Here is an 18,293-nt window from a genome sequence, read left to right on the forward strand (position 1 = left end):
ACATTATCACCACTAAATCAAGACTGGTCAATAGCTTGGTGTTTTTGATTTTTATTTATGATGCTGAATCTTGGACACTCAACTTCTTCTTCTACTAGGCGTTATTACCGCTTCCCATGCAGGGTCTGCGTGTTACTTTAGATGCCTCTTCTTGTTAGTACTACTCCCAACCAACCCGTCGCCTGGTCTGCCGCTGGGGGGGGGCGATATATTTTTGACTGTAGAGGTGTATGTTCATGGGGCCGGTTTGCCTGTTTGCGGGATGAAAAATGCCAGATAAGCTGGCGGAAAAAACCCTACTGACCGTGCCCAAGACCGGCTAACTTGGCTATGCCTGAGGAAGATCCTCAAATTCCTCACGTCTACAACGGGAATCGAACCTGGGACACTCCTTCCCCAGGCATATGGTTGCGAAGCGCAAAGCCACTAGGCTAACCGCGCAGGTTGGACACTCAACAAAACAAGATATTATTATTATGTGACACTTCCATGGAGTCCAAAGACTCTCGAGGGAGAGTGTGCCAACGGCATCGAATGATTGATCCCCTTCTAACTGCTAACCATGCTCAAACTTGCTTTTAAGTTTTTGTGAGCAATTAACAGCAGAGGCTCTACCAATCGACCAAACTTTGAACAAGATAAATAGCTTTCTAGGTGTGGTGTTAGTGAAGGATGTTGAGAATCTCTTGGATGGACAAAAGGTCTAATGAAAATATAATATAAGTGCAACAATTTTTAAAATTTCAGTCACATTTCAAGACATGAAAATGACAACCTTGAAAAACTTATCACCCAGGGAAAGTGGAGGAAGGACAAAGAAAAAGAGGATGCCCAAGACCAAGGTCATTAGACCAGATTAAAATGATCACCAGACTTACTTTGGAGTTGGCTACTGCTGCAACAAAAGACAGAAAGAAATGAAGAGACATTGTGGCTAGAATCACGAGTCCTCTCTCTGACATGAGGAGATGCACAGAGAGAGTGGCATGTCAATTATGAGTATACCATTTCAGTGTTTACAGCTGTAAGGTTGAATTGCATTGAAGAGGTTTTTGCAGATTATATAACAGGAAAATACAGCAAATGCTAACAAGACCCAGGATGTTGGGGAAAATTGTCTAGGAAGTTCACTAACTAGTGTTAAAGACAGTGTAGTGGATACAAATTAAAGAATATATTGACTTATATTTGGGTGCTGCTATAGACCAGGTTGTTTATAGGAAGATACCATGTATCTTCAGATTATTAGAATGAATGTAGGCTGAACAATTATTATGGGAGACTTTAACTATGGAGACATTGATTGGAGGGAGGAAAGGGGAGGATGGCAAGATGAAAGCGGGATTTATACAATTGCAGAGGGAACAAGGGTTTTGAGGGTGTTGGATCTGATAATAGCATAAGATGTATCCATAACCATGGTAGACATTCTGCCTTCAGTTGGGGAGAGTGACCATGTGGTCTTGTTTTGAGAAGTTGCCAAACATGTGGAGCTCTCTGTTAAGAATGGGGAGGGGGAATTATTGATGCTGGTGATTACGAGAGCCTTTAGAGTCATCTTGGAGTAGTGCCATGGTTTGAGAAGCAACAAGGAAAGAATGTCAGTACTGCATAACAAGTGGTCAGGGATTGCTTGAGGGTAGCAGTATCAGACTGCGTACCCAAGGTCAGGAGGAGGTGCATTCAAGTCTGAATTTAAGTGGATGAGTAGGGATATAAAGCAAGAGCTGGGAAAAAAAGCAAATTCTGGGCAAAATACAAAGAAAGAAGAGATCAGCATAGTAATGAGCAGTACAAAGTACCAGCAAATAGGGTGACTAGTGTGGTAAGGAAGGCCAAATCAGACTATGAGAGAGAGGGAATTAGCCAAATAGGCCAAAATAAACCCAAGAGTTTTTTTGTTATGTACCAAGTAAGAGGGAAAATGACTATGGTAGAATGACTTTAAACAGTGCTTATGGTAGGAAGGTGACTGAACCAAAAGGAATAGTTTCTTATATAGAGAAACCTGTGGAGTATTCATAACTATAAATTCACACGTATGCCACAGTAATTACCATTTTTAATCATATGTAAATATTTCATCTTAAGTATAATAAGACATTATCAGTACAGTTATTAAACAACAATATGAATTACATTAAAAAAAAACACATTAGTGCTCATGCTTACATTGGAATACCTCTATGTGTAGAGTAGTGTGTTTAGGGATTAAAAACATCTTAGATGTAATTAAATTAAATTAAAGTATAACTGATAAATTTATTTTATACAGTTAAGGATGACAATTTCCCAAACTTTTGAGATAGCGAGACAGTCGTTACGGTTAAGATTGGGTCTGTGATGTAAGGCTTCAACATATTCTTTATACAAATGCTCATGTTTATATATGGATCGATGTAGTAGTTTGGTGTGTTGCCATTGGATCCTGTGGTTGGCATTTTCAACTCAATTTTAATTGAATTTAATTACATCCAATAGTTTTAATCCCTAAACACGCTATTATATATACATAGAGGGATTCCAATGTAAGCATGCACACTGTGTTTTTCTGAATGTAATTGCTATTGTTGTTTAATAAATGTACTGATGATGTCTTATGATACTTAAGGCAAAATATTTACATATTATTAAAAAGTTAATTAATGTCGCATATGTGTGAATTTATAGTTAGAAAAGAAATAGTTGAGTTGCTGAGTGATCATTTTGCAAAGATGTATCATCTAGGTGGTGATTTTGCAGTTGCTGATGTTACAGAGATTCATATCAACATCGAGGTAGATGAACAGGAGGTGTTCAGCATATTAAAAAATATGAATGCAAACACAGCAGTTGGACTGTATAGCATGAATGTGCAAGAGAACTGGCAGGGTTCCGAGGAAGTGGAAAGAGGATAATATTTATCATATTACCCTCTATCGGTGGCTCCAAGACAGAGGTAGCAAGCTACAGACCAATTAATATATCAGGAGTGATTGTTAAAGTATTGGAAAAGTTAGTGAAAGGCAAAATTCAACAGTTGGTGGATAGGGATGTGATACTCTATAGTGGGCTGCATGGCTTTGTAAAGTGTAGGTCCTTTCTTAGTAACTTATTCACATTTATAATAAAGTGACAGCAGAATTGGATGAAAGAAATGGTTACACAATGATACTGCTTGACTTTGCCAAGGCATTTGACACAATACTACATGGGAAAACTATAACAAAAACTGTAGCAAATGGAGATGGATATGAGGCTAGCAGCATGGATGGAGGGGGGGGGGGTCAGACATCAGAGAGTAGTATATGGTGGAGTGGAATCTAGGAGAATGATAGTGACTAATGGTTTACCTCAGAGTTTGGTACTAGGGCCACTAGTACCAAACTCTGGTACTAGTGTTGGTACTCTTTAATTTGTATATCAATATAGGGGAAAGATTTAAGAGGAGGAGATATTCAGTTTGCTGATGATGCAAGACTGGAGAGAGCAATAGTTAATAAAGGTGATGTAGATATCCTGCAAGATGATTTAAATAAATTGACACTGTGGACGAAAGATATTGATTGTCAATTTAATGTTGTAAAATGTAAGATTATGTACTTTGATTTGAAAAGGTTGCATGTAGCTGCTGGTTGCCGGAAATTGAAGAGGCTAGGGAATAGTTGCTAAAATAGTTCAACAAATTACTTGGATGTTGAAAAACACTAACAAGTAAAGATAAGGAAGTTATTATCCCCCTCCTCTTTAAGGCAATGATTCAGCCACATCTTGACTACTGTGCACAGATTTGGTCATCAGGGTTTCTTGGGGACCAGGAGGGTTGAAAAGATTCAGAGATGAGTGACCAAGATGGTGACAGATATATTATTATTATTTGCACCTCCAGGAAGTCCAAAGACTCATCGAGGGAGGGCATCTACTCTACAGCTCTGCTTCCACCACTCACAATCTACCAATTGACTGCAACTACACCACTGCCATCTACTGTTGACTGCCACCACTAGTATTTCCACAGACGATCACAAACATTCATGCCCATGGCGGGATTCGAACTCACAGCCTCTTGACTGGAGAGCGGACACGCTAACCACTTGGCCAGCCAGGCTGGGCATATGGAATACTCCATATGAGGAAAAGGTGAAGGTTTGTGGGTTACAAAGTTTAGTTGATAAGTGGAAAAGAGGGGGCATGATAGAAACTTTTAAAATATTAAAGGGGTTTTATAAAATTGATGGAAGTGAAACTTTTCAATATATTATAAATAGAGAACTAGGGGCCATCTGTGGAAGTTGTGTAAAAGTGTGGTTAGTAGGGATGTGCAGACCAAATTTTTTGCATAGAGAGTAGTGAGTGAGTGGAATGGATTCAAGGAGAGTTATGATAGGATTTATGTGTAGGATGGTTGATTTCGATCTCCCACTGATAGTCTCCAGACTCCATGAAGATGTGTAAAATAATAATAATAATAATCCTTTGGTTTGTAGGTACTTATATGACCACATGGACTACTGTGGTTCAGATTTGGTTATCTGATGGTAGTGTTCTATAGCTCATAATTTGTAAATGTGAGACTTAAGTACTAATTATGTATCCCCCTCTTAATGGCTTAATGGATGCCTCTTTTTTTTTATTTATTTATTTATTTTTTTATTTTTATATATATATATATATATATATATAGATCATTTTTTCAAAAACAGAAATCAACATTTTTGTTTTAATACTTTATATTTTAATATAAACCAACAAACTTTTTTTTTTAATGTATTTTACTTGTGTCTTCTGGGCAGGTGTTCATGTTCTTTTGGCACTGTCTGTAGGATGATCAAATAAATAAAAAGCTTCATGGGTTGATAACTAAGATCTAAGAACTTTGATTCTTGATTATGAGATTTTATTAATGGATTGAAGCTACAAAATTTAGCAAATAGATGTAGGAGGGACATGATTGAGATGTGTAAGTTTGTAAGGACAGGAGGATGAAGACTACATCATCCTTGAAAGTTTGGAAACAATAGTTAATAAGGATGTGTAAGGGCTAGATTTTTCTTATAGTGAGTGGGTGGAGAAGGTGAGAGCATTGTCAGTGAATGAGTTCAGGAAGAGATATGTTAACTATTATGTGAACTAGTCATCTTCTGTGATGAACCCTTTGATTGTTTTGAGATTTCAAATGATAAACTTTAATGCATTTAACAAATAACATTTAACATATTTAACAAATAATAAACTTAAACTGTGGGAAGGTAGTTGCAGGGTTGACACTGGGGAGTTCTTTCATTTGGTGGAACACGAGGAAGGAGCGAGGACAAGGGACCATTCCTGGAAGTTATGAAAGGGAGTTGTGAGCAAGAGGGTAAAGAGTGGTTTCTTTGCATGGAGGGTGGTTGAAACGTGGAATGCATTGCCTGATAGAGTGGTGAGCACACAACCAGTCAAGGAGTGATATGATAGACTGTGTGATAATAATAATATAAAAAGGGAGATTTAATAAGTTTTCCTTTTAATATGAATATTTCTTGATCAACTGGGCTTTAACTGGCTTGTTGGCCAACTGGATAGTGTCTTCACTCTCCAGCTAACATGATCTGGGTTTGAATCCCACTGTGGTAATGATATTTGTGAAAGTATTTAGGAAGTAGATGATTTTCATCACCAAAATGAAACTTTCTCTCTCACTCTCCCTATTGGAGGCATAAAGGTGTCTTCTTGAAAATGTTCCATGGTTGGGCTCTAAGAGTAGGCTTCCAGATTATCTAATCCTTAACCTATCCATAGTAATAATTGTACTACAGGTTACTAACAAAATCTATGTGTGCATGTATAATTTTATTTTATTTTTTTAAGCATTACATTACTCCTATTTAACATGAAAATTTTGTGATATTCTTGTGATTCTTCCATAGTACAACATTTGGAAATCTGTTCTAGTTTATCTGTTCTTCTGTGATAATTTTATTAACTAAAAATTCATTTTAAAACATTGTTTTTATGATATATTTCAGTTATAAGAATGGGTGCAAGAAGCAGCACATTAGTTGATATGAATTCTTCAGTAGCTCTTTATATCCAGAATCTCATTCAGCAAAATTGTGTTGTGATATTTTCTAAATCACATTGTCCTTACTGTAATACTGCAAAACAGGTATAATTCTTATTACTAGAAATTTTTTTATTGTTGTGCACATGCATCATTCTCTCCTCCCCTTACTTGTAGTTATTTGTATTTATTATATTTTAATTATAATTTTTGTATTTATCTATTGATTTACAAAATTTTATTTACCATGCATTTGGGCTACCTACTAATTATAACCTATGATCTACACAAAGACTTTCTGTCAATTTCATCCCACCTTCCCATTGTGTGGCTTGTTTTTGCAAACAGTTCTCTGTGTGAACTTGGAGTATTGCTGCCATTAACATCTAGGTAGTAGATGACTTACATTGCTCATTGAAGCACTTTGTCAGTCCCATCCATGAAAGGTTGTTAGGTAATTTTTGTAGCCCATTTAGTACTGTAGGTGTTCTAAGGGTTAAATAATATGGCATTCCTGCTCTAAACTAAACTTGGAATTTTTACAAGTTGTTTCAAACATGCAATAAATGGGATGGTGGTCTCCCACTCAGTGGCCAAGATCATCTGCTGCATAATGATCACAAAACTGTACATCACTGTGGAATTTGAGAGGTAGAGATTCCAGAACGAGAGGTAGTGAGCCTACAGGGAGCAACACAGAGTGAAATTGACTCATTCTCCCTCCTGGATAGCAGGAGGGAGAATGAGTAGTATAATTCAGGCGTTGGACATGAGGAAGAAACAAGCAAGAGAAATGGTGGTTGAGGGGACAAATTCTCTAAGTGGACATAAGGAGCATGTGAGGGCGAATATCAGGAGGTTATTGAGAAGAGTGAAAGATAAGTGTAGTGAGAAAAGTTGTCAGTGTGTTGCCAAAGTATGACAGTGATGAGTTGAGATGGAGAGCCAGAATCATGAATGCTATGCTAGTGGAGCTGTGTAAGGAGAAGGGAGTACAGTTTGTGGATGTATGGCATGTGCTTGAGGGAAGAATGAAATTATATAGGCATGATGGGTTACATTTGAATGCTTTGGAGTGAGTGCATTGGAGAAAGTGTTACTATATGGAAGTGCAGTGTGTGATGCAAGTAAGAGATCAGAAGTAAGAGATGAAGTGAAAGATCAGGAGAGTGGTATTGAAGAGGCAGAAGTGCTTGGCAGTGGAAACAGTAGTAGTGTGAGAGATGAAAAGAGAATAGGAATGGAAGAAGAACAGGGAAATGGGTGGGGCCCCCCCCCCTGGGTGGAGACAGATAAGTTATGACGTAGGGAGAGTGGATGTTGAAAGTAGTAGTGAATATGTGTATGGAGATGGAGTATATTGTGATGTGGGTGGAGAAGTTCAGACTGAATGGATATGTGGTAAGTGATAATAAAGGTGATTGGGGAAAGGCAGGTGTGGTGAGGAACTCGCAACCAACAAGTGGCTTGGATAGGACTGGCTATAGACCTAAAATTGAACTGCTGTGTTTGTTTACAAATGCCAGAAGTATCAGAAATAAGAGAAATGAAATGGTTTCACTGATTGAGTTTATTCACCTAAAAATCATTGGAATCAGTAAAACAAGGTTGAATGAAGATATCTTGATAGAAATGAAAGGATACAGTATTTTTCACAAGGATTGAAAGGACAAGAAGGGAGGCGGAGTGCTGCTGATGATAGCAAGGGAATTATGTCCACATAAGATGGACATGAAAGAGGGAAATAATGGTAATGGTTATGAGGCAGTGTGGTGTGAGGTAGTGGTTGACAGGAAGACATATTTAGTTGGATATTACTATAGGCCAGAGAATGCGGAGGGTGGTGATGAAGAAATGTATAAACAACTTGGATTAAAGAAGAAAGGAAGGGTGATTAGTATGGATGATTTTAATTATGGCAGTATACATTGGAATGAAAGCATTTGGGAATAAGGAAAATGAATTTCTCATTTTCCTTATTCATGAAGTTCTTGAGAGATAATTGTCTCAGGCAGCATGGAAAGGATAGCATGCAAGGATTGAGAGTTTTAGATTTGAACATTTCATCAGAGGGTGTAATGTGAATGGGGTTTCACATTTTCATCCAGTTGGTGAGAATGATTGTATGGGTTGTGGCTAACCATATGCAGACTTCTGTGACAAAAGGATTTATGTGGAAGTACAAGGCTGGTGATTATGACAAGCTTAAGAGATAGATTGGATAGCACAAAATGAGGAGTTTTGGTAAGGAAACAGATGCTGCTTGGGGAAACTGACAAAGAAATACATAAAAGCATCAATGTGTGAATGTATTCCGGAACCAAAAGGCTGAATAAGGGTGGTGTAATATGGATGAATGACCGGCTTAAACATGAAATCTGGAAGAAGGTACTTTGGATGAAGTACAAGAAGAATAATGGTAGTAATCAGTTACATGAAGAGTTTAAAGAACAAGCCAGGAGAGTGACTCAATAAAGAAAGCAAAAGTGGAGTATGAACAAAAATTGGCAAATCAGGCAAAGAAAAACCCTGGAGAGTTTTTTAGATATGTGACAAGTAGAAGGAAGAACGATTATGGTAAGATAATGGATGAAAATGGTAGAATGGTAACTGCTGCAGAAGACATTGTTGAGTTATTCAGTGATCAATTTATAAAGGTGTTTCATTCATCAGGTGGAATCATGAGCATCTTAAGTAAAGAGGACATTGGAGAGGATGGTTTAATTGTGAGTGAGCAGGAGGTTTTTGAAGGCTGACATATCACTATGCATCTTAAGGAAATGTTCCAGAGAATTGGCAGAGCATTGGCATGCCTGTTTAATAAGAGTCTTATAACAGCACATGTTCCAAGGGAATGGAAAGAAAGTAAAATTGTTTTACTGCATAAGGTGGTGATAAGGCTGTGGCTACAAATTATAGGTCAGTCTGTATATCTGGAGTTGTGAAGGTACTAGAGAGTTTGGTGAGGAGGAGGATACAGAAATGGGTTGATAACAGCACTATTCTCTGTGGTTATCAGTATGGGTTTGTTAAAGGGAGACCATGTTTTACTAAGTTACTTATGTATTATAACAAGGTGACAAATACCTTGGACATGGGAGATGCATATTCACTGGTGTACTTGGATTTTGCAAAAGCTTTGATAGACTGCCACATGACAAACTGTTAAATATATTGAAACAGATGGGATTGGATAACAGACTTCCAAGTTGGATCAGTGACTGGCTATCAGATAGGTATCAGAAAGTTGTATATGGTGTAGTATCCTGAAAGAGGAAGGTTAATAGTGGTGGGTCACAGGGGTCAGTTTTGGAACTGTTGTTCAATTTGCATATTAATGATATTAGGATGAGTTTAACTAGTGATATGTAGCTGTTTGCAGATGATGCAAAGTTGGGAATTGCAATGCAGAGTCAAGCAGATGTTATGGCCTTACAGGAGGACTTGAATAGAGTGTGGGAATGGGTAGGTAAATGGAACTGTCAGTTCAGTATTGCAAAGTGTAAGGTTTTGAAATTTGGTAAGCAGCAATGGAATGCAAACTATACATTTGGTTGGCAACTTTAAAGGAGGAAGAGGAGATGAGAGATCTGAGAGTGGTGGTGGACAAGGACCTGATAAAGGCGTTATACATTGGCATCATATGGATTATTGTGCACAGATTTGTTCGCTGGGATTTCATGGTGATGATGATATGTTAGGATCTAGAGAAGATTCACAAAGGTAATCAGTGGTGTTTGAAATGTGTAGTTCAAGGACAGATTGGGAGAATGTAAATTGCAAAGCCTCATGAATAGGAGTAGGGATATGATTGAGACATGCAAACTTTTTTCATAGAATGGGAGGGGGGGGGGGTAGAACAAGAGAACATTACTGGAAATTGTATAAGGAGGGTATGAGCAGAGGAGTGAGGAGAAGGTTCTTTGCATGGAGAGTGGTTGGTGAGTGGAATGCATTGCCTGAGTGTGTGACTGTAGACACATTGAATTGATTTAAGGCATAGTTGGATGAGCATTGTGTGCAATAATGTGTACTTCCAGCGATGAGTCTCTGACTTCATAGAGGTCAGATGTTAATAATCATAATTCATCTAGAGCAGAGATGCTATCCATTTGGCCAACCAAAGCCCTTGACATATGATTGCAGCTTACAAACTAGGGGATGGATAATCAGTTATAATCAGATGGATAAGCTGAACAATACCAGTGGTATTGTTCAGAGAGCCAATAGTAAGTGGTATAGGGAGGGTGCAGTGTTCTAGAAAATGAGGGACCTGTGGAGTTTTCTTAATTATGAAATCACACATGTATCACAGTAAAAAAAATATTTATTGTACAAATATTTTGTATATATGTATCATGAGACCTTACCGTTTAATTTATTTGTTACTGATATTTCATGGATTGAAAGGAGATATCAATCAAATTCTTGCCAGATATGTCAGGAACTGGCAAAAAAAAAAAGGTTTCAGTGTGAGTGATTAAACTATTTCTTTGCATTTGCCTTGAATGAAAAGGCATGTACGGGCTTAGCAATTGGTTCCACATGGACTCGCAACTGAGCACAAACTTTTGAAACCAGTTGCATTTGTAACATTTCTGACCAATTTATGAATTGTGATGACAAATAGCTTATGTTTAGCAACATTAAATAATTACATCATTAGTTATGATCCTGAGCCTCTGTAGCTCAGTTGATTTAGATGAGTCCTTTGGTTGGAAAGACCCAGGTTCAAATCCTATGATCTGAGGAACCTTCATCTGGTGTTTTCAATCAAATTGTGAGTTAGCTGGTCTCATATGGAGGTGGAGGTTTTTTGTCCATCAGAATGGACACACTGACTGGAAGAACACACACAACATACATACATAGGACACTTCAGACATAAGGATTAACCTACCTGTTCTGTCAGATATGGTTTCAGACATCTGCACAGTGAAGTGTGGGTGGTCTACGCATAAGCATAAATGAGGAAGGAAGTTATCATCCAGTTAATATGTCGCAGACATCAAAGCCACATTTCATGTACAGAAGATTTGGCATGTTGTCTGGTGGCATACAGCTGATATTTTCCATTATGGATTTTTACTCTCTGTCCATATGATCACAGGAGATATCTGCTTGGTAAAACTGCAGTGGATTTGTAATGTCCCTCCAGAAATGATCTGTGCCAATTAACTGCAAAGGCATAATGTATCTTCCAAACAATGTGAAACTTCACATGGTATGTGAAGTTTCACATTGTTTGGTATTAATGAATACCAGAATTAATGCAATTTTGCAAACCAGAGCTTCTGTGCTTTGGACTTTGGTTGCAAAATTTCATCCCATTCTCCATGTTTCTTGGACCAGCGCTTCCCAAACTATGGGGGCCATTAGTTTTGTTGAGGAGGAGCAGTGAAATAATGAAAATAAATTTAAGATGTTTTAAGACTAAGTCAAATGTTTTAAGATCATGTCAAATGTGTCTGTAAGATGCTAAAAATGTAATATTTGCATTTCATTTTTGCAATATTCACTGTGTATGTTTTGTATTGAAGATAAAAACAATAAATATTATAATAATATATGCCTGTATTACGAATTTTGTTTTTTTTTGATGGGGGGGCATGAAATATTTTAATTTTTCGAAAGGGGCCTTTACATCCATAAGTTTGGGCAGCACTGCTTTAGACAATCTTATCTGATTATCCCCTTTCCTTATTGCTGGACAATCATATGCACAGCTGACACTTTCAAAACTCAACAGGCATTTAGAGAATGGAATGATTTTTTTGCATCTAAAAAGTGGAAGCTTTATAGGAGCAATATTTATAAATTCATATCTCATTGCTTATTAATTTGTGATGGTGCTTATTTTTCCGAATAAAGTATTTTCGTTAATTTTTCTATGAATGTTTTAATTTTATCTTAAAAATCTACATGGATTTTTAAGATTATTATTCGGCCACCTGATGGAACTGTTATTAGGAGACAGTTAAACCATCAAATTCCTATAGACCTATGTTGTTAATTTTTCTTTAGTGGTAGAAATAGGGGTGGGGTTATATCCTTATGTAAAATTTGTTCTGAAATTTTCACAAGTCATGGGTACATTTTTTCAAAATGCAATTATATTATGGAAATAACATCTAATTTTGTTGTTGAAAGTTTTTTCACTTGGTTATACTATAAGTTAAAGATGCCAAGAAGTTATATTCCTGGTTTCATTCTTTATCCAAGTGTAAGCAAACAAAGTTTGCACGTGAAGTCTCTTCATGTGCAAACTTTGTTTGTTTACTCTTGGATACTCTTTCTTAAAAAAATAAAAAAGAACGTATTTCTTTCATATCTTCTTTAGAATATCAGTTCCTTTCCTTTTTCTTTAGAATATGAATATAATTTTAAACTTATCAGTTTCCTTATGGAAGTTTCATCGTTATTCTTAAACAAAAAGTTCATTTATAGCACTTTGCCAGAATGCTTTCTGAATACTGTATCAAAAAGGAACTGTTCTTTGCTTCAGGAGAATCTATATAATCACTTTTTATCTGTCACAACTTTACTTCATATAAAGGAAATTCATCTGTTAATTTTAGGATAACTATTTGTTTCTCTCATAACACTCTTATCCACCTTTTTGGCTTCAGAAATTCCTTTAAAACTATTTTCTCTCCTAAAACTTCCAAAACTGACTTCTCCAGAACATCGTCTCTTTTTCTGTTCTAATGAACCTGACAGTTGTTCTATTTTTCTCTCTCACACTCATTTAACTTCTTCAGAAGTATAATGAAGAAAGTAAGCTTGCACAGACTTCTTCAGAAATTTCTGCAAGCGTACTGAGCTGAAGAGCACTTGTTTACAAGGCAGCAGTTCTTTGCTATGAAAATGTCGTCGAAAAGTTCAATAATTTCTTCTCTCAAGTCCATGTTACAAAAACATAAGAATATTTATGTTACAAAAATAAAAATAACTATGCTGGAGGTGAGTCCTTTTTACAAATAAAAATATCATGATCAAATAGTTTTCTACAGGCCATAAGTAACAAAGCTTTCTTATATTAACATTTCTAATTATTACAAGAAAAATAATGCATTTTTCTGCTATACACTTTTGGAAATGTTTAACTACATTTCCAAAATTTGGCCGTCGCTGAAAAAAATTAATGTAAATAATCGGGTATCGCTAGATAGCAGATATCCTGCAAAACCATGCTTACACTTGGATCAAGGATGAAAGCAGGAATATAATTTCTTGGTCTTTAATGTATAGTATAACCAAGTGAAAAAACTTTCAACATCTATCTCTAATTCAGAGTATTTTAGTAATAAGGTATGACACCTTTTCAGCACTTATATATGGAAATATGACTTTTGCATTACTTCAACCTTGGTATTGCTTCTGGATCTGGTTTCCACTGATGCAGAAGCCTTTATGCAGAAGTGGTTGCTGCAATGAGGTATGACCAGCTCTGCTCTCAGGGGTAGGTTTCTCCTGTCTCTGAGTGGGGCCACTGCTGAGTTCATGGGTCTGCTCAGTGGTGGGGGTGAGTCTGCCATTAGGCAGAGCCACTTCTGAGGTTCCTTTCCATGGCAGAGTGGGCCTGTCACTGAGTGGAACCATTGCTGAGTAAAATAATTCTTTGGGTCACTCACCTTACTGAGTTTTTGAGCGATCTGGGGGATCGCCAGAGTTTTTGGAGACTTCCCTTCACTTGTATAGAAAGTGAAACCAGTCTGGGTAGTTTCCCTTCCCATAATGCATAGCATTACACATCTGTAAGGATATGTGCATTGCATTATGGGATATTAAGGCAATTGATGTGAAGTCATTGGCCTCTATATACAAGTAGCCCAGTCATGAAATGACTTCACATGCAAACTTTGTTTGCTTACACTTGGATAAAGGATGAAACCAAGAATATAATTTCTTGGCATCTTATATCTAATTTTGTTGTCATTAATTAAATAATACATGATTGTATAGTAATGTAGTTTTTGTATCATTCTCACACACAAGAGGTTTCAGAACTTAATATCAAATTGAGGCTGGTGTGGAAGCCAAATTTAAGAAGGAATTTGATGTTCTTTTTTGAAAAGATGAAGATTGTAAAAGTCTGGGAAAAACTTTGTGGAGAAGGCTGTTCCAGAGAATAGTGGTTGATGGCATGAAGGTTGAATGGGAATAGCAGCTGGGTTAGCAGTCAAATGTAACTGTAAATGGATACTTGGCAGCTTCTGCTTGTTTTTTTTTTTTTTGTAGCATTATCAGACATGGGAATATTATAAATGCCAGTTCTATGGAACATTGCCCATGGAAGTAACTGTAGAAAAGGCACAAGAGAAGATAAAAGGACCATCTATCAAAACAGTGATTGGAATGTATGAGACTGGAGGGGCCTTTTTTTAGCTTAAGAAGGGCAAATTAACATCCTAAGTAGAACAGAATATCAAGGTTTTGGAAATTATAGATGTGAATGTATTTGTGTTAGAGATGTCAGTGCAAGAAGGTGACAGTTAAACAGTAGTGTTCATTGAATCGTAGCTTTATAAAGAGGGGATAATAACCTCTTTAACTGTACTTTGTCAATGTGTTCTTCACAACATCTAAGTAATCCTTTGAGCTTTTCTTTTAGGATTACGCGGTGATCAGCATTCATTTTAAAATTTTTTATGGAATTTATAACCGTGTTAAAAACTATTTTTTATTATCCCGATGTTTCGATCTTCACATCAAGATCATCATCTGGAGCGTACATAAATATACAGGACAAGCTGAGTTACATCATTAACTGTAAGCTAGAGAAACAATGATTTCATCACGTTATTCTACTGGTGTGACCTCTGGTGAAAAAAAAATAAAAAAAAATAAAAAAATTACATCAAGCTAAATTCTATTTTATAATGACAGGAATAAACATTCTTTTAGATGGTTTTCTTTCAGAAACAATTGGTGTCCTATTTTTAGTATTGCAATTCTTATTTTTGATTTACAATACTGGATTTTCTACAGTCCTTCCTCACTAAGAACAACTATAAACAGTCCTGTTTATAGTTGTTCTTAGTGAGGAAGGTCGAATATATACCTTCCACATGTTTGGGATTTTTAGACCATCATTATTGTTCAGATTGGGGTGGTTGATAATAATCTCACTGGCTTCCTTGAATTTCCGTTCATACCATGTTTTAGTGTGATGTAGACAGCTGGTGGTTTTCCAGTCAATTCTGTGTAAGGTATTCAGGGCATGATCAGAAAGGCCAGCTTCACCATAATTATTATATTTAATGTGTCGTTTATGTTCCTTTTGTCTAATAGGAATTGTGCGTCCTGTTTCTCCTATATATGGTATGTTGCAAGTACAATAAATCCGGTATACTCCAGGGTGGGCTAGTGGAGGGAGTGGGTCTTTGGATGAGTTGAGTAAGCTTTTTAATTTTGCAGGAGGTTTAAAGGTGGCTTTGAGGTTGTACTTTTGTAGTACTCTGTTTATTTTGTCTGATATTCATTTAATGTAGGGAATGGTTTTTTATAGTTTTACTGTAGTCTGGTTTGTCTTTGTTTTTTATTGTGGTTTTATAGAGAATTTTGTTAATCGTGTTTTGGCTGTATCCATTTTTTTGTAAGTTATTACTGATAATTTTAAATTCATCTTTCAGCGTATTGATGACACCTAGTTTTTGTGTTGAGTGGTGGTAGGAGTTTATGTGTATATATTGTCCCGTATGTACTTTTGTAGTACTCTGTTTATTTTGTCTGATATTCATTTAATGTAGGGAATGGTTATAGTTTTACTGTAGTCTGGTTTGTCTTTGTTTTTTATTGTGGTTTTATAGAGAATTTTATTAATCGTGTTTTGGCTGTATCCATTTTTTTGTAAGTTATTACTGATAATTTTAAATTCATCTTTCAGCGTATTGATGACACCTAGTTTTTGTGTTGAGTGGTGGTAGGAGTTTATGTGTATATATTGTCCCATATGTGTCGGTTTTCGGTAAACAGTGAAGGAAAAATTGCCCGAGGGAAGATGTGTGACAAATGTATCTAGAAACGGAAGTGTGTTGTGTTTTTCAATTGTGAACTGTCTGCATTTGTGTTGTTGTTTAGGTAGCTAAGGAATGTGTCTAATGTCTGGCGGCCATTGGACCAGATCATGAAAATATTGCCAACGTATCTAAGCCAGACTTTGGGGTTTTGAGGGGAGGAATCTAGGGCAAGTTGCTCAAAATGTTCCATGTAAAAGTTAGTAATGGGGGGGATAATGACAAGCCCATGGCTGTGCCTTCTTTTTGTAAGTAGAAGGCGCTTTGCCATACAAAATAACCCGACCGTAATACATGCGCAAAGAGCGCCGTGATATCTGGAGGGAATTTGTTCTGTAGGAGAAGGATTGTGTCATTGATTAGGACATTCATAAAGAGGGCAGAGACATCAAAACTGAAATAAATCATCTTTTTCTAATGTAATGTCTTTGATGATGTTTATGAAGTGTTGTGTGTTTTTGATATAGGAGGGTGAATGACCTACCAACTCCTTGAGTGTTGCTGCTAATTTTTTGTCTGAGTGATACGTCGGGCTATCAATTCCTTCAACAGTAGGTCTTAGCGGAGTGTTTTCTTTGTGAATTTTCGGTAGCTCGTAAATTCTTGGGGCACGTAGTGAGGAAACAGTTTTTTGACCGTATCTTCGGGCCATGTGGTAATTGACTTAAGTAGTTTCTCTATTTTGTTTTTTGTTCTGTTAGTTGGGTTGTAGTTAACTAATTTGTATGTGTTATTGTCAGAGACCAGCAGAAGATTCATTTTTTCTGTATAAGTGGTATATATTGTTTAAAATGACAGTGGCATTTCCTTTATCGGCTCTGGTTATTACTATGTTCGGATTTGTTTTAAGTGATTTTATTGCTGTTAATTCATGTTTAGTTATGTTGCTTGTTATTGTTTTCTTATGGTTTAAAATGTTGGCAGTTTCTATACATATTTTGTCTGCTATGTTATTAGGTATGAATCTTAGGCCTCTTTCCATATTACAAATAACTTCAGGTTTGTCTGTCGATTTCGGTGCTATAGCAAAATTTAAACCTTTGTTAAGTATAGAGATATTGTCTTTGTTTAGAATGTGGTTAGATAGGTTGACTATGTTATTGATGTCTGTGGGTGATTGGTGGCTCCTGTTGTTTCTTGCTTCTGGTTGGTTGTTGTTGTTCACTGTGGCAAACTTTGAATATGGCAGCTGGTTTTGTCATTCTTTTAGTCTTTGTAATTTGGAAATTAGTTTTCTTTCTTTGTTTGTTGGATGTGGTTTGCTGTGTTGTCTGTAATCTTTTCTAGGATAATCCAGATATCTGCATTTAAGTAGCTAGACAGCTCCGTGTTTTCTTTTAGTAGCTGGTTTTGTGTAGCGGCCAGGTTCTTTCTGGTAGCTTGGATCTGCTCTTTCAGTAGTGCTTTCTCTACTGAGAGAGCTAGAGCAACTTGCCCTACATTCCTCCCCCTCTGAAACCCAAAGTCTGGCTTAGATACATTGACGATGTTTTCGTGATCTGGTCCCATGGCCACCAGACATTAGACACATTCCTTAACCACCTAAACAAACAACACAAATGCATATAGTTCACAATTGAAATTGAAAAACACAACACACTTCTGTTTCTAGATAAACTTCTCACACGTCTTCCATCGGGCAATCTTTCCTTCACTGTTTACCGAAAACTGATACATATGGGACAATATATACACATAAACTCCTACCACTACCCAACACAAAAACTAGGTGTCATCAACATACTGAAAAACAGAGCTCAGACGAACTGTTCCAGTGAACGGCACTGAAAGACGAATTTAAAATTATCACTAATAACTTACAAAAAAAAAAAACGGATACAGCCAAAACACGATTAACACCCCCACCCCCCCCCCCCCCCACCCCCCCCCCCCCCCACCCCCCCCCCCCCCCACCCCCCCCCCCCCCCACCCCCCCCCCCCCCCACCCCCCCCCCCCCCCACCCCCCCCCCCCCCCACCCCCCCCCCCCCCCACCCCCCCCCCCCCCCACCCCCCCCCCCCCCCACCCCCCCCCCCCCCCACCCCCCCCCCCCCCCACCCCCCCCCCCCCCCACCCCCCCCCCCCCCCACCCCCCCCCCCCCCCACCCCCCCCCCCCCCCACCCCCCCCCCCCCCCACCCCCCCCCCCCCCCACCCCCCCCCCCCCCCACCCCCCCCCCCCCCCACCCCCCCCCCCCCCCACCCCCCCCCCCCCCCACCCCCCCCCCCCCCCACCCCCCCCCCCCCCCACCC

General features: G+C 37.8%; 1 protein-coding gene across 4 annotated transcripts in view; it reads left to right on the plus strand.

Annotated features, from left to right (window-relative positions):
- The window catches only part of LOC150104284 (glutaredoxin-2, mitochondrial-like), a 471,371-nt gene that overhangs the window by 16,690 nt on the left and 436,388 nt on the right, over positions 1–18,293 (plus strand). For all 4 annotated transcript variants that reach the window (XM_090396890.1, XM_090396891.1, XM_090396889.1 and 1 more), the window contains exon 2: positions 5,988–6,127. In XM_090396890.1, coding sequence (XP_090253016.1) covers positions 5,996–6,127 — 132 coding nt within the window. In that variant the 5' untranslated portion in view covers positions 5,988–5,995. The remainder of the gene's footprint in view (positions 1–5,987; positions 6,128–18,293) is intronic.

Source organism: Typopeltis vanoorti, chromosome 8, assembly GCF_054136105.1.
Source record: "Typopeltis vanoorti isolate ZY-2024b chromosome 8, IOZ_Tvanoo_1.0, whole genome shotgun sequence".
NCBI lineage: Eukaryota > Metazoa > Arthropoda > Arachnida > Uropygi > Thelyphonidae > Typopeltis > Typopeltis vanoorti.